General features: G+C 37.5%; 1 protein-coding gene across 7 annotated transcripts in view; it reads right to left on the bottom strand.

The window, feature by feature from the left end:
• cdh22 (cadherin 22) overlaps nt 1–23595 on the bottom strand; it is a 187866-nt gene that overhangs the window by 18128 nt on the left and 146143 nt on the right. For all 7 annotated transcript variants that reach the window (XM_085161341.1, XM_085161340.1, XM_085161344.1 and 4 more), the window contains 2 exons: nt 23366–23502; nt 14254–14375 (listed from right to left, as the gene is read on the bottom strand). In XM_085161341.1, the coding sequence (XP_085017467.1) occupies nt 14254–14375; nt 23366–23502 (259 nt within the window). The remainder of the gene's footprint in view (nt 1–14253; nt 14376–23365; nt 23503–23595) is intronic.

Here is a 23595-nt window from a genome sequence, read left to right as displayed (position 1 = left end):
TTATTGCAAAACAATCAGTAAATAAAATAAACCAAAAAAAGCTACAGACAAAACAGCACCTCTTCAAATTTGTTTGTTCAAAATAAATGTCAAAATTATCTACATGACATGGATGTTACGATGGCACTAGATGAAAACTATTTGTGATGCATGTGTGATGTAACTTAACTTATTTATTCACCCTTCTTTTTATATTAATGCGTGTTATCTTAGCCATGTCTTCCAGCTGCCATTAACTAAATGATGTAAATATTTTCATAATAACTGATTTCATACAATCCACACTTAGAGTTTGAACCACACTTATCTTAAAAAGTTTTTTTTAATCTCTTGAATCTCTCCCTTCTCTATTATGCCCATCCATGTGATTTCTGCACTTTAATATTAAATGAATATTAAAATTAATTGCACCTTCCTCGGCCTCTTGTTGGGACTGCTGTCCCTCCAGCAGTTCTCAATGGCCACTAAACTTTGTGTAACAAGGTGCATGAGCGTACAGGAAAGGTAGTGGAGGGGCTGGTCAAGTTAAGTGATTTTATGGGGCAAGCCAGTGTCAGCAATGAAAATTAACCAATGGGCGGGTGTCAGTGCTTGTAGTGCCAGCCCTTCAAGCCGACCTGTAGACTGTTTAATTATGTCAACTAAGAGAAAAATAAATTATACTGATCCAATTGCAGATGCAAAGTATTACCAGTCCAACCCTATCACTACATCACAACAAAGGTTGCTTTGAAATCCACAACAACCAGATGAGACCCTGTGAGAAAGCACTTGGTGACAGGGGGAAGAAAAAACTCCCTTTTAACAGGAAGAAGAAGGGAAAAAATGAACATTTAACATTTGTGAGTATGTAGATGATTATTTTAAGCCTCATCACATCTTAATTGTTTGATTTGCAATCAACTTCAGTGGTTCTGATAAAATTACAAAAACAAACAAATGTCCAAATACTCATTTTTTTCAGTCGTCATCAGCAGCATTATTCTGATTGCAAACACAGCTTCCCTCTGACCTAATCTACATTCTTTAAAGATTTAGTACTTATGCTCGACACTCTGCACTTAGTTGCAAAACACCGCATTATATGACAGAGATAAAGTGTCTAGGCAGAAAGTCATTGCATAAAACAAATGATTAAAAATATACATATAACGTGTAGATGATTGAGAAAGGAATGAGGAACAGGCAATATCTCCCGAAGTCCACCACTGTTATAATTTTTGTAGAACCTTGTAAAAAGACCAGCAAATTCATTTTAGCCTTTATAGTGGGGTTATTTTTTGTAATATTGTTTTTGGTGTTAAGGCAGACAAGTTTTATCTTGTACTAGGTGACGGGTACATGTACACACACACACACACACAGTTCAAAATCAGTAGAGACACACACGACAAACAACCTCCAGAACTCTTAACTGAGGCATTTTTCAGAATGATTAAAGCAGGTGTTCGACAGTTGTAATTCCTTTGTCTGGTTTCAGAAAAGCACGCAGGATCAGATAAGATCAAGAGAAATGTATCAAGCCATTACTCAGCTGTTACAGTCTCTTCTTTTAGATGCAGGATACAGGTGCAGAAAAATGTTAAAGAGTTTTTTATTGAACTAAACCCTTCTGTCTTTCCTCTTCACCCGTATGCCTCTTTGGCCTCTTCTCACTGTTTGTCACGGTGATTACCTTTTTCTCTAATTGCTTGTCCTTTACATTCATCTTTTACAAAGTGTCTCCCTTTCATCCTTTTACAAAAATGCGTCCTTCATTCATCATCTGTAAATTGATTATTCAAACAATATTATTGTAGATGTAATCCATGTGGTTCACATATAAAGTCATCTGCTTCATTGTGTGATTTTAAGCTCAATTTGCCCGTCTGTGAAACAGCCTCATTTATGGCACTGCACAGAACTCTTCGAGCCTGAGTGATGGCTATGCATTACTGTGACTAAGCTACTGCTGAGCACACTTCCGGGCCACAATTGTGCCTTCACAATAAACAGCGTCTCAGGATTGACGTTGCATCACAAACACAGAACAGGCTTAGTCATACTAACAGCTCAGGGAGGCTGTTTTGGAAAATATGCCTTACTTTGTAATTACAAAATGCTACAGCATGATTTCAGACTAAATCACTGCTTCTTCCTCAGTGTGGTGCAAAATCTCCACTCACAAATTATAGAAACACATTGACTATGAAATAGTGGCTGCACTCATAAAATGTGATTAAAAAATGAAAGCATATTATGAGACGACTCAAATCCCACATTTTGTATTCAACATTTTTTACACATGAACCAGTGTCAAGAGAATCATATCAGGATAACGTCTGCAGTTCGCTTTTCTCACGTCCGCCACACACCGTGAGCCTCTCCATATCAGATACGGTCACACTACTCGAAATACAGTTTGGTTGAGCAATGTGAGTGCTTGGTTACGGTCTGCAGTGCCCAGATAAAACTCCCAGAACAATTTACCTTTACTGTTTTTAACTCAGACACAATCAGACATAACACAGACTTTCTAGGGCACTGGCAAGTCTGTTTAATGTGAGATCATACTGAGTCACATACAGCTTTGCAAGTTAATGTCAAGAAGCATTAAGAGCGGCATTGCATGTGTGTGGTAGCTTAGACATGTAGAATGAGGTTCTATGCCCACAGGGCATGCTTTTTTCCTCAGTGTTATTGTATTGTCTTTTTGTTACAATATAAAGCGCCTTTAGCCGACTTATATAGCCGACTTTATAAACAAAATTGAATTGAAAATTTAAAAGTTTTTTTGCACAGTATCAGAGGATACAAATCTTCTGTAGCTGTATTTGGTGAAAAAACACTAAAGTACACAGTGTTTTGTATTGTCAGTTTGAAAATAGAACAATTTTGGATATAGTTCAGCATGACAGCACTAATCAGTGTCACTTCTTTCTCCCTAACCAATCAAAACCAAGAACAGGTGGGCCCTACAATATCAATACTGTCCAGAGTGCCAGAAGAAGAAACTGATTCTAGCTGTCACTGACAAACTAGTAATTTAAAATCTAACATCGAAGAAGACGGCTTTGTAACCTAGCAACAATAAGTGCTTCAGACAAGCGCTCTGAAAATGGGGCCATGAGTGGATCTAGAGTTAAGAAAGAAAAAAAAAGAAACAAAAAAAACTCTTAAGCTATAATGCCAGGATCCAACCTTATACATACTCTAAATGTAAATGATGTTTAATGTAATCCCAAGATATTTTGATATCCTTTTTTCCACAATGATGTGGAAAAATGAGCAATGCCATCTCATTTGCTTTCTTGATTGGAGCACCGTGACTAAAGTTTCCTACACCCTTTGAATGTCACACATTGCCAATGTTGGTACAAACATCCATGCCACAGTCGGCATGTTGTCTCCATCAGAGTTATATGACTGCAAATTGCAAATTATTTCATGAAAATACTGTAAACCATTGCTCAAATGTTTGCACTGCTGTTTTATATCTTTGATTTCTTCTATAATCACACTTCGATTCGTTTAATATGAGAATCTAAAGAAGAGCAAAGGCCAAGCAAAATTCAAAAAGGGACAAACATCCCCTTTTTTAAAGACATTTGTATTTCACAGAGTATTTTGACCGGCAATAAACATCTTTATGCGTGTGTCTTCTCACACAATAACAGACACAGTGACATAGAGCAAAAACTACCACACATACACAGTGATACATGAAAAATACAGTTCAGTGTTGTATGCCAAAACGGGATGATAGTTTCTTCTCATCATTCTCTGAAGCACTGTCAACTTTATTTCTCTCTGAAGGTAAAAGAATAATGAGCAAAGAGAAGACACTATAAGCAATAACTTTATAATCAACCGGGGGATGCATCTACTCCTCTATTTGAAGAATATGAACAACAGTGAAGATGTAGTAAATGAGCCATGATCTGCTTTCTGTGACTGTGCCCTCAGTGGGGGGGACTCTCTTGCAGCATCGCAGGGTGAGTGGAAACTAAGTGCCAAGGGAGAGAGTGTAAAGTGAGGGAGAGAAATGAGAGAGGAGTGTGTGGGAGTTTATCGAGCAGCTAGTGAAGCTCCCTCAAGCACAATCACCTAATTAGATTTCTATCTAGCAGTCCCCTTTCCTGACCCCCTTAAATCTCTTGCATCTCTGGAAAACTACAGGGGGAGACTTCCCAAAAGTACACCCCATCTACACTATAGGTGTCTGAAAGGTGAAGGTTGTGAAGCAGAGGAGGCTTTCTCATTCACAGTAGAAATCATGATGGCAGTGGGGAGGGTAATGAAATAAATAAATAAATAAATAAATAAATAAATAAATAAACATTAAACTACTTAAAATGTGTAGTGCTGGGTTCATCTCTGAAGCCTGGAATTCACTGCAAGCATCAGTGGTGCGTTTTCAAATGCATCCATTGTTCTGAGTGGTGAACAGCATTCTCCTGTTGCCCAGCGTAGAATTAAACCAACTCAATGCATTGTGCAAAACTTGAGTCACATTGCATGGCCAGACTAGACTGTCAAAAGATACATGCGAAAAATAAAAAGTAATATTAACTGGCATTAATCGTGAACTGGTTCTTGTAGAAAACCGGTACCCAGCATCCAATTTTTTGAAATTGCTAGTCTGCTTGTTTATCCATCCGATTTCAGGTTGTGTGCCAGAGGAGGGAAATGGCATTGCAGTATACAGTGTGGATATGGACATAACTTTTATTTTTATTGCACAACACCGCGATGGTAAAGTGGAGGAATTAATTTTTCTTGGTGTAATTAACATACTGCATTACTTTTAGGGAAACGCATTCAGTGTAATGTGTGTAATAATTGCTTTTTCTGAGTAGAGATCCGAACACTGATCACAACAAACATGCAACAACATTTGATCCACAGCGTGCAAATTAACTTGTATCAATGTAATGTCTTTCGTATGCAGCTTAACAATGGTGGTCATTCTCAAAGTGAATCAATGAGGACTCGAATCAGTAAGTGATATCAATAATAGAATCAGAATTACTAAATTCTTATCCATTCCCATTCAAGTTCACAGTACTTAAATGGACTCCACAGTCACCAGATCTCAATCCAGTAGAGCACCTTAGATGGGAAATGTGCATCATGGATATTCGCTGACAAATCTACTGCAACTGTGTAATGCTATGATGTCAAAGTCTAAGGAATGTTTCCAGCATCTTGCTGAAAATTACGGCAGTTCTGAAGGCACAAAGCCCGATCTGTTACCAGCAAGGTGTTCCCTAACATAGTGTTGTTAAAATATATTCATTTACCAGGTTTTGAGGTAAAAATCGGAATTGCCCTCAAAAGAAAAACTATAGTACTGACTGTCTGCCTTTTTTGAGTGTCTGATTTAAATGGTTTAACTCAATCACTATGACATTATGCTGACAAGTGTCCTCCTGTGTTCCTGCAAATAAAAGCTAAGCTCTCCAGAAAAATTACAGAAATTAAGTATGTTCATTTTATTCGTCTAGTTACAAAAAAAGCTAATTTAACGTTTTAGATGCAGTGACAAATATCATCTGACATCCAGACTTTCTGCCTGAAGAAAAGAAAGTTGTACTGAATGCACAAAGACCTTGATGCTGTAAACACTGACAAGGTTAATTTGAGGGAAAAAAGGAAACTGTGAATATTCAGTCTGTCAAGTCTGCTGGTTCATCTGATTCAACATTCACATTTGAAAGACAAAAGGAAGAGGCATTTGGTAAGTAGAATAGATGATTCATTCAGTCTCCTACTCGTGAAGCACTGGCAAAACTATGAGTCTGTCTGTATTTTCCTGTGGGTTTTTTTCTCATCTCTGCTGGTTTACGCCTTGTTTTACCAATTTCTCCTTTATATCTGATGTGTGCTTGCATGCTTTTGTCTTAGTCCTTTATGCATATCCATAAGGTGAGTGAACAATGTGCTCATATGTGTGCTATGTGAGTGCAGGCTTAGCATTTAGCTATTTCAAACTGAGTCCTCGAGGGTTAGAGGTTGGCAATACTTTGGCCAAACCGAGGCGATCTGTCGCATTGACCCACTCAGCCAACTGTAAGACAGCATGGCAGAGCTGACAGGGCTCTGTTACCCCAGGCCACACTTAGTATTTGGCTTTCCAACCAGCCTTTTTTCTGCACACACTGCACTATATGATATCTGTCTCTTTGCATTTAATCAGATAAATACCACGAGGTGGGTGAGGGATGGCGCATGAACACAGTCATGTGCCATTTAGAGAGGTGCTGAACGCTGGGGAAAATTGCCAAATCAGGACACGGACCAGGAATAGCAAATGTTAAATGTAAATTAAATCCTGTAAAATCTCAATAAAATTAAGTTGCGTATGTATTATTTCGTGTGATTCATGGCCCGAATGGCAATTGTAGTTAAAACGGATCACATCATAAGACCATTAAGACTCATTCATAATTTGGGTGTTGAATAGTGATCTGTATGCTACTAAATTGGCTTTGTTTATTTGCTATGATAATTTAACCTTTATATTTTATAGATTTGCATGGTTCTGTTATGCAAGTCTGTTTAACTCAGACTTTGAAAGCCTGTGACGGTTAAAAACAGTTTTACAATTTTTTTTCATGTTTTCATTTGAATTCTGTAGACATTGAGCTTGTGCTGTAACTATGTAAAGACAATCTTTTGTCACATATTTTAGAGGGCAAACAGTACCCCTTTTTTAAACTTGCTTGCTGTGAACAATATTAAGTGTTGTTTTTCTTAGGGTTAGGGAATATATTACCTCTACATACAGTATGTGTGTCTCTGGTGAACAGCAGCAGTCTGAGAGAGTTTGGGGCTCTAGGCAGAAAATTGCCAGCACTTCTTTCGTTAAATTTCTCTTAATAATAATGGATTGGATTTATATAGCGCTTCTCAAGGCACCCAAAGTGCTTTACAATGCCACTATTCATTCACACACTGGTGGAGGCAAGCTACAGTTGTAGCCACAGCTGCCCTGGGGCAGACTGACAGAAGCAAGGCTGCCATATCGCGCCATCGGCCCTTCTGGCCAACACCAGTAGGCGGTAGGGTAAAGTGTCTTGCCCAAGGACACAACGACCAGGACAGAGAGCCCGGGGATCGAACCGGCGACCTTCCGGTTACAGATGCGCTTCCCAACCAACCCAACTGAGCCACAGTCGCCCCAAAAAAGGTCGCCTCTTAAGAGTCATTCTGAGACATGAACTCACTTTCAGTTAAATCCTAAATGCAAAGATGTGGGAACAAAATCATAAATGGAGGGTGTCATTAATCAACACAATAATTTAATGAGAAAGGCAGTTTTTAAATCTCTAAATGACATCAGGATCTTTTACTATAGGAAATTAATTGAATTTAGCAATGTTTAACAAATAGTCACTGAGGGCTCATCAGTGTCCTGCATCGTTTGCATTTTATTGTATTATGTTTCCTCTGTCTACACTAATTGTGATTGTGGACTTTAATTCCTTATTTTGTCTTTTAGATGCATTCATATTTGAATAAACACTAAAACAGTGAAGGACACCTTAACAGCACCACTAATTTATGTCAAATTAAGTACAATGTGTTTTGAAGTAACATTACGTGCTTATTTCTTTCTTACATCTTATTGTACATTACTGACAGCAGTGTGCTGACTTTTCCTCGTCAGGCAACATTTTCCCTTTGTTGTTTAATTTTCTATCCAGGTCTTTTTTAAAAATGTACACTCCACTAAAAAAGATTCTATACAACTATATTTACTGTGGAGATGTACCTGGAACTGATCCTCTGGAAACGGATTAAGGATGCATTTCTTTTTGGCAAGGTTGTGCACATGTGTTCTACATGATAGAACCGTAAATCCAACCTGTATTTTGTATGTGGTTGTTTTCCCTGTATTTCTCTTTAATTCAGGCTTATGGAAAGTTTTTTTCTCTCTTTTAATCTCTGAACATCAACCTGCATAAGAAGGATGCGAAGGAAGGCTCTGTAAATGAAAGGTGAGAAGCTATTTAACAATTTTTGTGTCACGGCCCTGGCGTGAACTGTCTCCAAGCAAAAGCTGCTTTGCCACTTTCACCCATTTTTTATTCCCTTCAAGCACACCGCACCCCACCGCACACACACACACACACACACACACACACACACAAATATGTTGTATTGCCAACTCTTAAATAGGATCAAACCCAACCGCAGTTAAAAGGCTTAGGTAAATCTGATTTTCTCTGTGGTTCCACCAAAAGCTAGACCTGAGCCAAGGAGCTGACACTCTGTGAACGAGACTGGGTGATAACAGAGCACACAACAGGAGACAATGAAACGCTCTTCATTAGCACAGTAAACCGGGGGCTGATCTGACACATTAAGAGTGTGACAGTGCAGCCTGTGTACAGCATGTGTGTGGGTGTGTGCATGCATGCCTTTATTTTTCTTAGCATATGTCTGTGCAGGGACAGGCAACCATAGCGGTATAATACAAGGTAAACAGAGCAAATACTGTACATTTCATTGATAATAGGATTGATTGATGGCACAGTGTATGCATAAATGATTTAGGTATTAAATAAATTACTTTAATTATGAATACTCAAGACCTGCTATCAATCACTCGATATAAAGTTTGCCACGCATGTGGGTTTAGCTGATTTGAAAAGACAACTTGAAACTGATTGAAACTTTTCACAGAGGAGTTTTCTAACTATTTGATGTCGATTTAGTTTCACAACAACAGGTGTTATGTGGGCTCTAATGAATTCTCCCTGTGAAGTGATGCTTTAAAAAAACACAAACAAACAGTGTAGACACTGAACAAAACAGTAACCCGATCTAACCTCAGATTACCACTAAAAGACTCCAGAGGAAGTGGATGAAGTGCACATCATCTGAATCTAGACGTTTATACATTAGGCAAAAGATGACACCACGACTGTGTTTGACATCTCTGTTTTCCATGAGAAAGTAATAAATGTTTAATTACTTCTCGTTCTGAAAGCTGCTGGCCTGTCCAAGTTTCTAAATTGATTAACAACATTCTCGGGAGCTGGAACAAAATCGAATTGCATTTTACACATCTGTCAAGTCATGCTTATACCTCTAGGCTCCTCTTTTGGCAGCTTATTTTGCTGAATAAATAAGTGCTTGGGAAGCAGCAGACATCAAAGTATTTCAAGCACATTAGGCAACGACACTTTGCTTCAATAGAACCCTACAATTTGGATTCTGTTTATTTATTTATTTATTTTTTTTGTCAAAATTACAGCAACTGTTACTTTGGGGTTCTAGGGTTTAGTAGTGTTCCCTCTGTTTGGTGTCTTCCCTGCTTGTGTATCCCCTTAGTGTAGTAGGTCTCTGTGTTTAGTCTAGAGATAGACCGATCCGATATTACGTATCGGTATCGGTCCGATACTGACCCAAATTACTGGATCGGATATCGGCGAGAAATAAAAAATGTAATCCGATCCATTAAATATCAAAAAAGCACCTCACAAAACTTGCTACACGGCGTAACTCGGCTCATAACCGTAGCACGTTGCAACAGTATGCATCACGTGATAGAGGGCTGTGTGTATTTGTAGCCTCGCTAGCAAACCAGCATTTCATCTCCGAGGAGGTTTTCCCAGAGAGAAGTAAAGCAAGTGTGTAAGTTCATCTCTGAATGTTTGTAAAGCATTCCCATGTTAAACTTAACAACCGATATATGGAGCGACTGCTTCTCTCTCTCTCTCTCTCTCTCTCTCTCTCTCCTGCTGCTACTTCAATTGTGAAACTGCTTAATGATCAGCTGATCGGCTTTTCTGTCGCGAGTCCGTCTCTCTTGTTTGTCTTTGGCCCACTTCTCACCAGAAAGAGGAAACCAGCGGCTGAACAACAGCAGCACTATTAAGCTTGATAAGCTGTTGTTAGAATTTATTTAATATTACTTTCTACACCAGGATCTTTTTCTACGTAGCTGACGGCTGGTAACTGTGCAGGGGCGGATCTAGCAAAGTTTAGCCAGGGGGACTAAACTTTGAACAGGGAAAAGGGAGCACAAAGACATACTTTTCTTTCTTATTCTCATTTAAAATGTCGAGCTTTTAATAAATAATTATCTGAATCTTACACCCAAAGTTTTAATCTGATGTAAAATATATATATAAGTCCATTACTGTATATAGTAACTGTTAAGTCTAATATACCCTAGTAAGCTATAGTACTTTTTCCTTTGGGAAGATACCATCTGTGCAGTCTGCAGTTCTGTTGAAGAAAGATGTTGAATCTATTTAATTATTCTTGAAAAATAAATTATTTCTGTGCATTTTCCCCCTGCATCAAATTAAATTTGATTACATCGATTAAGCATCATGAGGTGGGGGGTGGTTCCCTTTTTTTTTTTTTTTTTGCTGTGAGTTTGCAACCCTATTAGTTAGGTTGCTTAATATTTCTGCTAAGTACTCTTTAAAATACCAGAATAGGGAGGATGGAGCAGGTTTAAGTTTATTAGATTGATCAGTTTTGCTGAACTATCAAATATTTTGGGCGCAGTGTATTTTTTACATACAGGTATAACAGAATAGCTTTAGTGTTGTTTTTTATTTAAACGTGAGTATAAACTTATACAAAATGCAGCAAGATATTAAAAAAATGTTTTATTGATTAAAAAACACACTATATCGGATTCATATCGGTATCGGCAGATATCCAAATTTATGATATCGGTATCGGACATAAAAAAGTGGTATCGTGCCATCTCTAGTTTAGTCCGCGTCTCTGAGTCTGTGTTAAGTTTGTGTGTTGTGTCATTACGTGTATGTTTTATTGTGAAGGTCTGCGTCTTATGTGAGTGTTTTCAGTTTGCCTCCCTGCTCTCGTCATGTTAATTACTCCCAGCTGTGTCCCCCACCTGTGTGTAATCTCCCTGTGTTTCTCTGAGTGTATTTAAGTCGTGTCTTCTGTCTTAGTAGTTGCTGGTTCGTCTGTGTTGTTCCCCTCCATCTTCCTGCGTATCTCCCTCCGTTGTCTCTCCGTGTCTCCCTACATCTCTTGGGTCTTCAGGTTTGTTTTGTTAGTTGTTCCAGTGTAAGTTTATTCTCGCCTTGCTGTTTCTGTTTGTTTTTCATCCTCCTTACTAAATGAAGTTCACTCTCGTCACAAGCTGCTCGTCCTAATCTACAACTCCACACGTCTGCCACGTCGGACGTAACATAAGTAATTTAATGACACTTTGCAAAGCCATCCAGCGGCTGAATTGGACACGTTAACAGGTTGGTTGTGGACCAACTGTCTGTGTCTCCTTGACACTTCTGATCTAAAATGTGAAATGTCTGCACCCAACTTAATAAAAAAAACAATAGCAAATAAACAAATTAAAAAAGCACTCATCTGTGAAAAAATACTCGTATCATAAAACATCCAAAAACAAAATTGTTTTTTAGACCACTTGCTCTATGTTTTAATATGTAGGGACTCACAGTGTCTACAGGAAACCATTTTTATATTATCCATGGAAATTACAAAGGGGGTCAAATTGTTTCCTGCACGTCATCCCATTGGTTACCTTTGAGCATGAATGTGAGGCTGAAAATGCTTTAAACAATTAATTTCAATCCTTACAGCCTACTCAACGTCCCATAACAAAATTGAAAGAGACTCTGTAGAGAAAATACAAAAAATGAAAACGGAAGAAAAGGAACAGATGTTCCTGCCATTTGCCAACCTCACAGGATGATAGTAAAAATAAATAAATAAAATTAAACAAGAGACGGATGGATAGACAGCACAGTCTTGTGCATGTACTTTAAGTTTGTAATTACAATGTGAAATATTTCACTGCCTTTCTCTCTAATGAGAACATTAAAAAACCTTTTCTTTTACAATGCTGGGAGCCAGCGATGATCTTTTTAGCTGGAAGACTAATCATCTCTATGTGATTAGGAGCTGAAGGTTAATGTGGGCTCTCACAGATGGGAGACAGAGTGAGGTGGGAGTGAGGGAGATCAGACCAGACAACGTTCTAGAAAGGCACAGACTGGTGGTACTGCAGAGACACAGGGGGGCTATAAGTGGTTAAGAGTCTGTGGATCAAGGGGAGGAGAGGCCTGAGCCTCATTACACATGTAAATGCAGCTTCCAGCATGGAGGCCCCACTTTAAAGCCTTGCTGTTTTAATTATTCCTTTGCTCTGCACACGATAATTGGCTCTAACTCAGCTCGGGGCCTGTTGGCTATGTAAGGTGAATATAACACCCTAATGACTTTGTCCATTTTTAATGGTGATCAGTGGAAAGACCTGGCCTTCTATTGGATTGGGAATAGCCACATCAGTGCCTTTGTCTTGATTTCCGCACAGACTCCCACTGTTTGATTGTTGGGCATTAATGTTTTATCGCAGGGTTTATATGTTTTCCATTTAGAAAATTAATTAATGAATGAATGGGTGAACTGACTGAAATTCTTTGAATTAAATTTTATTTAAACAGTGCACTATTTGCCGTTTTAGCCCTGATTGGATTATAAGATGCTATTAAATCAAATATCAGAAACCACTTTCTTTCCCACAATGAAACAACTTTCAACAGACAGATCACGTCTTAATTAAATAAGAAGAAAAGAAACACCTGAAAAAGGCATAACTGAAGCATATCAGAATTATGGGGAAACATTATAAGTAGAATTAAAATTCTATCAAGGTTTTGTCATGAAGGAAAGACGTCTCTCTCATGACATTTTAAAGAAAGAAGTTTTAAAAGACTTCTTGGCAGGCGAAACAATATGACTGAATCAATCCAATCAAATACATTTCTGGGATAGATATCCAGTATCAAAATCTGTAATTATTTTATAATAATGTTTTAATTCATAGCAAATAAATAAATACTTTGGAAAGAAATTTACTTTCTGACACAGGACCCGTGGGGGAATTTGTGCCTTTGCCCTAGAGCTGAGTCTAAAGTTGCCTTTGGTGTTAAGTGTCAAACAGATCATAGTGTGGAGCTGTGCAAAAATATGGAAATAATCAGGAATTACAAGACAATAAAAATAATAAAAAGGCTGGTTTGTAATATTTTAATGCGCACACACACACACACACACACACACACACACACACACACACACACGAGATGCATTCCTGCTAAGACCACGAGGGCTGTTCCACTGTCAAGTGCACGAGGGCAGTTTTCTTTAAAAACAATTTAATCACACTTTTGATAAGTCCAGTTTCTTCAGACTTTACCTCAGAGACTTATTCCCTGTTCTTCATTTTGCCCACTGCACCACAGGGTTATCAGTAGAAAAGTGAAAGCAATAATGCTAAGCAAAAACAATACTAAACAAAAGAATACAGAAGTCACTACCAAATGATACATTACATGGAATCAGAGGAATGTTGTTCATGTTGTTCATTTATCAAACATTTGTTTGAATATTTGTGTAATGTTTCAATTTTGGTGACCATTTTTCATTCTATCTGCCGCTTCCAAAGACAATGTATACTCTTCATACATAATATTCAATATTGTGAATCATTACAATATATCCAAAATGGATGTTTCACATCCATGATCCTTTAAGCTGCATGTGTCCCCTGACTTCATTTATGATGTAAACTAACCAACATATGAAATAGAAAAAGCTTCTAATTTACAAATATGCCTGAAAGCAAGCTGATATTTGTGACTAAGTAATCTACTAAAGTAGTCTAAATCAAACAAAACCACAGAATTAAATATGCTGGTATCAAAATCAAATCTTCATACATTTTGAGCCAAATACTTCCTCTGCTTAAAAATACTTTGGCTTTGGTTACTTAGTGGAGTGAATGAGGACTAATAACTAAACACAACCCCCTCTAAAAAAGTATAAAAAAAAAATAAAAACAGAAATCTCATGTATTTTTGGGTGTAACAACGGACCTAACTTCTCATTCAGAATTGTGGCCATTCATGTCAAAAATGACTGTCAAAAGTGCCTTAAGTAGGTTGTGTGCTGTTTTGCAGTAATATTGATGTTTCAGATTAAAGACACACAGATAATATTACATTGTGGCAATTTTTTTCTATTCGGATGTTAATAAAATATGTGTGTGCTGTGGCACAGTGTTTTGGTACAGTTTTCAAAGGTCCTCACCTTTAACTTGTTATAGTGAAAACTACTTGACTAGCACTCTTTAGCTTCTTGCTCAACAAAGAGCAATAGGATTTTTTTTACATCAAAAATACAAAGATTACATTTCTGAGATCACAGTCTAAATGAAATTATTTGAGTCTGTGTTTTATGAAGAAAACATACCTGACCTGGCTTGGCATCTTCACATATTGAGGCTTCATACGGTGTGGCCAGTTCAGGTGGATTGTCATTCACATCAAGTATCCGAATGCTCACTGATGTTTGGGATGCCATTGTGTGGTTATCTACAAAAGAATGATACAGAAAATAAAAGTTGTGTAAAGAGCTGTGGCAGAAATGTGCATTTGCATTTGCATTATATTATCTCACTATAACTATAGTGTTTGGGGAAAGCCGACAACTGGCAGTGAAACGACAGCTTCTTAGACTGCTCCGACTATGTGTCTTTTTTCCACAGGTATTTTTCTTTGCTTTATTTACCACATGAAAGAGATGAGGTAACGTTTTAGTTTAACCAGAATATTCATAACGGCCCAGGTTGCACACATGTAACTGAAACCTAAAATTCAGGCTTATGTGTAACTACAGGGAATTTGTGTTGTGCCAAGATGCTACTAAACACATAGCAGTGTGTAGTATTTGGTACTCCCTTGTGGATATTGACAGAGGACTGCAGCTGCTGCTAAAATCCTGCCAATGTGTTGATTTTTCCATAAGAGACTGGTGTTGATTTCCAAGAATCCATAGACAAAACACTTAATGCACCCTTGTTAGCCTTTATCAGACAAGACAAAGACACATCTCCCAGTAGGAACCAGAAAGTAGTTTAGTAGCTGTGTGCTGAAGGGTTTTGTTAACTTAAAATACATCCACTGCCTGAAAAAACACTTTTGTATGCCAGTGAGTGACATAAAAATGGCACCAAAGATGCTAGGTTTGTCTCTAGGTACTCACTATCTGATAATGAAGTGAAAGAGACACACCTCAGCAAATGAAAACGACATGCTTGTGACAAAATTGCAAATGTAGTACTATCGTTTTCTTTCTTAAGCCAGTGTCAGCTAGATACATCCAGAAATATAACACCACAACACACTCTCAAGACATTTTTCTTAATGGGCAAAAATATAAATGTGGGAGTTGAGAAGATTATATAATTAGTACAATCAAAACCCACTTCAAATTAGCTTGACTTCTCCTTGAATCTTAATTCCCATTCTTAATCATATGATAATGTCTGATGGAGTTTCCATTTTCTCATAAAACACTGTTTGCAGTACAGAAGGGAGCCTTAGGCCTCTCGTGTGCATGTGTGTGTGTGTGCATGTGTGTGTGTGTGTGTGTGAGCTTGAGTTAGTGGAAAAAAGAAAGAAAAGGAAAAGAAGAATGGTGTATGTGTGTGTGTGTGTGTGTGTGTTGGGAGAATGGGTGGGGCGGGGGGTGCCCGGTTGCTGCAAGTGTTAGTCTGGATATGTTAGGTTAATTGTAGTGCACACTTGATGATCAAATCAGTATACACAGCTGTCACCACCTAGTTTATGCATCTGAGTGGCACCCTACAGAAAATGTAACAACATGCAGCTACTGACAATTACCCAGTGGTTGAATATACACATAAATCAGTTCCAAGTGTTCCACTGAATGAATTTAAATTGTTGTAATTATGTAAATCTGGAAGATAGTTAAGCACAATGAAGTGAACTCACTTATACAAATAAGTGCCTAGTAATTATTAATCCTAATACATAGTACGTAACAACCAAATTAACACAGTCAAGTGATCAAGATGAGAGCTTGCCGTTTTTTAATTGAATATTAGTGCTACTAACTATTTCTAATAGATAAATGGGGTCAAAATGCAGAAGTTAAACTCTTTTTTTGCTGCTCTTAATTTACTAAATCTAATTAATGTTGCACTTTCGATTAAAAAAATGGGAGTTTTAGTGCAACCAATGATAAATATTTTCAAAAAGCAAAATGGACCTGGAAACTGGACTGTAGTCCTTGAAAAGATGCCTACCTTCCTTAACATCCACGGTTTTATAGACTGTCATTATCGTCTCTTTTTTTAGGATGTGGTTTCATTGCAAGACATTAAGTCCTTAACACTGGCATGTCTGTAAATGTGTGTGCTTAAAATAAAAACTCTCCACCACTCTGTGGGAATTGGTTGTCCCACCACAACTTCACACTCTCCCCCCCCAAGGTTATTATAGGGATAAACTGACACTTGAGGTTAAACTATGGGTAAATTTAAAGCTCTGTGAGCAACCAGATGATGGAAAATTCCAGAGCTTAGAAACACAATTATTGGGCCACACTCCAAGTAAAAGAAAAATGACAAGACAGATTTACTAAAGACAGCAAAGCAAACTAATGGTCATCAGACTATAGCAGATAAATTCTCCTGCTCTCTCTCACCACATAGTTCTGTCTAACAGTTGCACAGCAGCTAATGAGAATGCTGGTCTCAACTAATAGCATAATCCTCACATCAATGCAGGGTTTTAATTGACTGCTTTTTGCCAGAGCAGCAAGAGCATAAATGCAAAAAGAGCTCCACCAGTCCTAGATATCTCTTTTTCCTCGTCTAATTTCATCTTCACATTATTCTGTTGTCCCCGCTGTGCCAGAATGAAAACCAGCAATCACCAGATGTTACACATTTTACATTTCAATTCCCAGAACTGAAAAGAGATGAAATAATGTGAGAAAGCGCCTACCACCACAGACTCGCTTCATGGGGACAAAAAAATAAATAAAAAATAAAAAAACCAAAAAGCGTATTCAAGGAGACAGGTTCATTCATGTGGACCAAGTGGTGCTGTTCTAAATCTGTCTTCAGCTAGTGTAGGAGAATAAAAAATAAAAAAGGATCTCAACAGATTATTGGCATGCTCTGCATCTGTGCTGCACATACCAGCTGTCGAGAATCTTACAGAAAGACTGTCTCTTAGGTGCTGAATTATACTGACATAACTTCAGGGAAGACAGATACAGTATGCGAGTGCTTGCTTGTCTCCTCACACGTGTGGATGGCTGCATGTGTGTAGGTGTCTGTCTGTCTGCAAAGATTTACAGTATTTTTCTTTTCTCTTGCTGCATAGCTCCAATTTTACACTGACAACCGAGGCTATCAGAAATCTCTTCGGTATATCTTGATTTTGTGTGACTGAGAATTGCTAGTTATGAACAATTGCTTTTAAGCAAAAGAATTGAATGGGTCCTGAACATTGTCAATTACTTAAAACTTGTTACATTTTATCGTGGATGCTTATTAACCTTTTACATCTTTTCAAGTAGAACATTTTAAGAAGTCTCAAAGATGTGCTGGTTTTATATGCTTCTCCATTATTGTCCTGAAAGAACTGAAGAGGGTAAAAAATACAGGGAAAGTCTGTGGGAAAAGGTTTTTTGTCTTGATCTGTAAACACTTTCCCGTTGAGCTTATGGGCTCCCGTCTATCTTTTAATAGAAGATTACCTGTTATATGAAAGTCCACGCTCATTGGCTAATGACACGTCAATCACAAGTCACTAGCCAATGAGTTTTTGAATTCACAGTCAGACCTGCTTCCTCATCATGCCCATTTTTTGCAACCATGATAACAATGGCACAACAGTTCTTCTCAAGGTTTCAAAGCAGGACATTAGAAACCAGTGGCTGACATCACAGTAGCTAAGTCCATCTTCCATGAGGTGGTGAGCTGTACCAAGCTTAGCACAATCCAAAACATCAGAACATGCTTATTCGTGAATATTTAAAGCATCCTATTTACAGTTCTTGTCCTTATGGAATACTGTTGCAGTGTAATAATGTGATTACATTCATTGTCAGTGCTGAAAGGTGTGAACACTTTACATAGAAAGTTGACAATCCTTTCATACTTTGCTCTTTAGATTCATCTTACCTTCGCATTTTCTAACTTTGACTAAAAAGAGATACTGATCTCTCTTCAGCATCTTCCAACAAACGTGTGATTCATTTGGATTTGCAGAGAATAATGTTCTAACACCATAAAAAAAATCAAAGAGTGTGTGTTTTGTTTGCCAGACAGCAAGTGAGAAAAGTTATGCTGTAGAAAATGTTTCTTCTCTGCAACGGTGCAAGAGATAAAGACTTTCAGTTACTTCAGTATCTTTTTGCCCTCAGGGTGATGTTCTTTTTTCCCACCTACCTGTCTGGGGAAAAAAGCAGTTTTGCAAGGTGATATCATACTTGCTATCAGTTCTCGAAAATTATATGTCACTCTAACTTAGCCTGATACGTTTCTGCGGAGAAGATTGTCAGGAAGTACGAGTACTGTGGCTAGTGACAGTACATTAAATGTTGTTCCTGTACTCGGGAGGTTTTGCGTTTTCTGGAGGGGAGACAAGCAGTGCATAGATGAGAGGCTGTGTCTTTTTTTTTTCCAGTGACAGTGTCTGCAGGAGATGTTGCACCTTTTAATTGGGTGATTTCAAAGACATACTATGTGTGCATGTTTGTATTTGAAACTAAAACATATTTACTCAGGCACATATGGAGTAATTGACATTTAGGTGTGTTTTTCAGTTTTGCAACAGAGGTTAATCCTGGGGCATTTACGCCAAGCATTGTCAGGAAGCAGTTGTCACTTGTCCGATACTGATACACGGGCAGTACAACAGTTCAAAGGTCAGTAATGAACTGGGATAATTAAGGGTTGTGCCACAAAATTTCCAGTTTTAACAATGTCCTCAGACACACTGACCTTGTGGCTGTCTAGCTTTAATGAGCAGAAGGGCCTAAATAAAAAAGCGAACAAAATCATTATGGAGAAAATGAAGTCCCCTCTTAAAATACTTTAGCTCATAGCTTCACAAGTATATGCCTCTCACTCCCCCCCTCTATTTCCATCTCTCTTGTGGCCTTTCTGTGTCTACTTATTCTATCTCTTTCTGTCTGCTTTCTGTCTGTGTACAGCTCTCAGGACTCCATGAACGGGTGATAAAGAAACATAGTGGATGGGAATTTTGATGGCATTGACCACTGACTCTGTCTGTGTGGATGTTTCCACCAATGGCAATGAGAGAGGCTTTATCTTTCAAGTGCAGGCATGTGTTTATGTCTGATATTGAAAGGTGTACGGTTGCTTTAAATGTTCAATTAACATTAAAACGTGTTTATGAGATAATGCCAAGCACAAAGAGGCAGACCACAAAAGGCTCCAAATTGCTCTGGGAGGACTCAGAAAGGCTAATTTTGTCTTAATGTTTGTGGTGGAAGAGACTGCTTACTATTCAGATTGGGCAGATTTGATTATTGGGGTAATCACAGTCTAGGGCAGACCTTCCCAAAGTGTGGGGCCTGCACTTGTGGGACGCAGAGCCATTGCAGGGGGGGGGGGCGCAGTATGAAAAGGGGGGGGGGGGGGGGGGGACAAAACGCTTGGACGCTTGGCACGGGGCGCCCACAGAAACGCAAAGCAGGAGGTGAAGCATCGCTGAATATGTTTCCAAACCAACTTCATTCTAAGCCAACGACTAGAAAATATGGTGAAGCCTATCTGCCCTTTGGTTTCACCTGCACAAGTGCCGAGGTAGGTCTCCCCTGCAGAATTGGTTTTCCCTTGGTCGGGAGCAGCGCTGAGCTCTTCAAATCACAGACAAACAGTGTCCCTAGTTGTTTGTGTTTAAAAACACTTTTTGCACAGAGAGGCATTTTTTGAAAAATGCATTGATAGCAATGTTGAACATTATTACACAGGAAAAAAAACAACTGCAGTAAAATAATTACACCGTGACACCTCCGCCTTTGTAAATGGAGGGACAGTAACTGCGTGTAAAACCTGAAGATAGTCAGATTAACAGTAACAGTATATATACATTCGTCTCTATTTGCCATTCTGCATTTCATCTCATGTAAACGTGGCGCACAGCGTGACGTCAAAAAAGGCACATACCTTTGACGTTGCGTGAGGAACTCTGTATTCCTCGTCCACACTTAAACGGAAAAAAATGAGTTTAAAAAAATCGCAGTTTTCGGTGATAGGAAACGCCGTTTACGTGTGGACGAAACAGCTGCGTTTTCAAAAAATACCCGTGTAGGTGTGGACGTAGCGTAAAAGAGTTTACTTTACAAATTACTTGTATTTGCTTAATTGTTTACTAAATGTTTGAGGTATGAAAGAAACCGCAATGGAGCAAAATATGGGTGTGTGTGGTTGGAGGATGTGCATGTCCGTGTGCGTGTGCACGTGCGAGAAGGGGGGGGGGGGCGCAAACATTTTTCTTGTAAAACAGAGGGGGGCCTAGCAAAAAAAGATTGGGAACCACTGGTCTAGGGGAATATGATTGAGGAACAAATATGAAGACATTTTAAAATCAGCTTTGTTTATGGTATTGTTTTCTTCCGCTTCTATGTGTAGTGCTGGATACCAGTTAGATGCAGAATGCAATCTCCCCTGCTTTCACTGCAACCCCCAAATCACTTCATCTGTAAAAGATTGAAAAAGTGAGGAACACCAGGCTTCCTCCTATTTCAAGTTTGCTCCTAATGGTATAGTAATAACTTCCCAGCTTCCTCAAGTTATTACATTCTTCATTTTCTTTGCTGTGACAAAAGAACCCAATGAGATGAAAAAAATGTAAGCTCTTCATTCATTTTCAGCAATGTATTCATCAACTCATCGACAAGCAAGAAAGCGATGACTATATTTTTCTCCTGGAAGAAAAACGAGAGTAGTGCATAGCTGCCTTTGATCTGCGACCAACAGTTTTTCTTGCTATGGTCAAAGAAAATAAACGATACATTCTGTCACTGTGTTCAAATGTAGAAAAGTAGAAGAAAGTGTGTGTCAAAACAGTAAAGTCTAGAAAGAAATGATTGAAAATAGTATTACTGCCAAAGAGAAAGTCTTTAAAGCTTATGAGATCTATTGAAAATTGTAAAATGTGTACAAATAAACCAAATCTTAAAAAGATGCCATAAAAGTGCTGCTCACATTACTGCTGTTTCTAGGTTAAACCTCGAGTTATGCTCATATTAAAAGACATAAAAGCCATTATATATAACATATATATATACACATACACATATATATATATATATATATATATATGTGTATGTGTATATATATATGTATATATATATATACACATATATATATATATATATATATATATATACACATATATATATATATATATATATATATATATACACACACACACACATATATATATATATATATATACACACACACACACACACATATATATATATATATATATATATATATACACACACACACACACACATATATATATATATATATATATATATATATATATATATATATATATATATACACACACACACACATACATATATATATATATATATATATATATATATATATATATATATACACACACACACACATATATATATATATATATATATATATATATATATATACACACACACATATATATATATATATATATATATATATATATATATATATACACACACACACATATATATATATATATATATATATATATATATATATATATATACACACACACACACATATATATATATATATATATATATATATATATATATATATATATATGTGTGTGTGTGTGTGTATATATATATATGTCAGGGCTCTAGACTAACTTTTTGACATGGGCGCACCAGTACGCCTAACTTTAAACGTTTAGGCGTACCGGCACAAAAGTTAGGCGCACTCAAATTTTTCAACTGCATCGCTTAACACCGCAGTTTTACATGTGCACTTTCTTTGGGGGGGAAGTCCATACAGACAATATTCATTTCTAAATTATTAACTAACAAACTTGTGCTTAAAGTGCTTTGTCAATATTGTAGAAAATGTTAAACTTAATCATCATCTCGGCCTCCTCTGACGACCTGTTTGCTGCTGTCTGTTGCTGAAAGGCATTGGGGAGAGGGGACACTTGGGCAGTGCATTTATTGCAGCATATAATGTGTTTCCTGGATACACTGCTGCTTTTTCAGCATTCAAAGATTGATGGCACCATGTCAGAGCACTGGCTATGAATTTCAGACAGATCAGGCCTTAACTTAACAAAAAAGTTATCAATATTTCTTTTCATCTTTTCTTATTACCCAGAGCTACATCCACTTCTCTCAGGCCTAGGCTGCTCACTAGGGCTGGGTATCATCACTGATTTCTATAATCCATTCGATTCCGGTTCTCAAAGTCCTGATTTGATTAAATTTAGCCTCAGACAGTCAGAAATATTATAATTCTGATCATTTATCAGTACTGATACATGTGAGACTTCATCAGAATTGTGAACATCACAGCAGATGACTTTGTGTGAAAGTAACTGAGAATAAAACACAGAAAAGGAGATTTTCCTGGTCTGGCTTTTTATAGAAGATAACCTTGCAATTTTGCATAATTCTAATACATATATATATATATATATATATATATATATATATATATATATATATGTATGTGTATGTGTGTGTGTGTGTGTGTGTGTGTGTGTGTGTTTACGTATGTGTGTATGACATTTCTGCCAAACAAAACTGGATCTTTTTTCAAAGTGTTTGTACAATATGAATTCTGTTTGAGTGTACTCTTGCGATACACTTTTTTTCAAAGCTAAAAGCCACAACAGACAGCAGCTGAAAATGTGCCAAAATCTTTGGTAACTAATGATCACATTGGTTTGAGGTTGTCTGTCACCCCTTATAACCCCTGCTGGGAGTCAGCAAATGTTGGAAAGCCAATTTAACTTGTACAATCATTGGCAGGCACTGGGTGTAAACAAAGGTAGTAAACATTTTGCTTTTTTGTTTTAAAACTTCAGCTGTAAATTGCTCAAACACATGTACATTTAGTTAATTTTAGTTGAAATGTCAGGCAAATTACATCTTTAATCTTTAAACAGTACAATCCAGGACAACTTTTTCTGTCTTTGTTTTTTGGTAACTTGTTTGTAATCTGACTTCACCATTAGCTGATACATTTCTAAAACTATTTTTTTGCTTCATTAGAAAGCACACAGCTGCTTTCACGAGTAACTTTGAAATATTCAAACATTAGGTCTTCTAATGTCACGCTGTAGGATAAACAAGTCAAAATAAACCAGTAAAAGAACTCATTTTGTTGCTGATTGAAACTATAGCGTTCTCATAAACTGTCAGAAAGGTTGGCAAATTAGAACATTTGATGATAAATAATATTACACTAGTATTAGGTTGCACAGAGTGTTAAACTCAGAGTTTGAAATGGCTAGCAATGTACCTGCTTCTACAGCCTTCACAGTGATATTGTGCCAGCCTGCAGTCTCTCTGTCCAAAATCTTTCCCAGCGTGATGGCACCAGAGTCAGGATCAATATGAAAGATCATCTCCTGGTCTGTAGTCCGATCGATGGAGAACCTATTACAACAAACAATAAAATTAGGATGTAAATGTTAAAGTCAATGCAAAAATGGATGAATAATTACAATGAATGATTTATTTATTCATTTC

This window comes from Neolamprologus multifasciatus, chromosome 5 (assembly GCF_963576455.1).
Source record: "Neolamprologus multifasciatus chromosome 5, fNeoMul1.2, whole genome shotgun sequence".
NCBI lineage: Eukaryota > Metazoa > Chordata > Actinopteri > Cichliformes > Cichlidae > Neolamprologus > Neolamprologus multifasciatus.
This window is presented reverse-complemented; position numbering and strand designations above follow the sequence as displayed.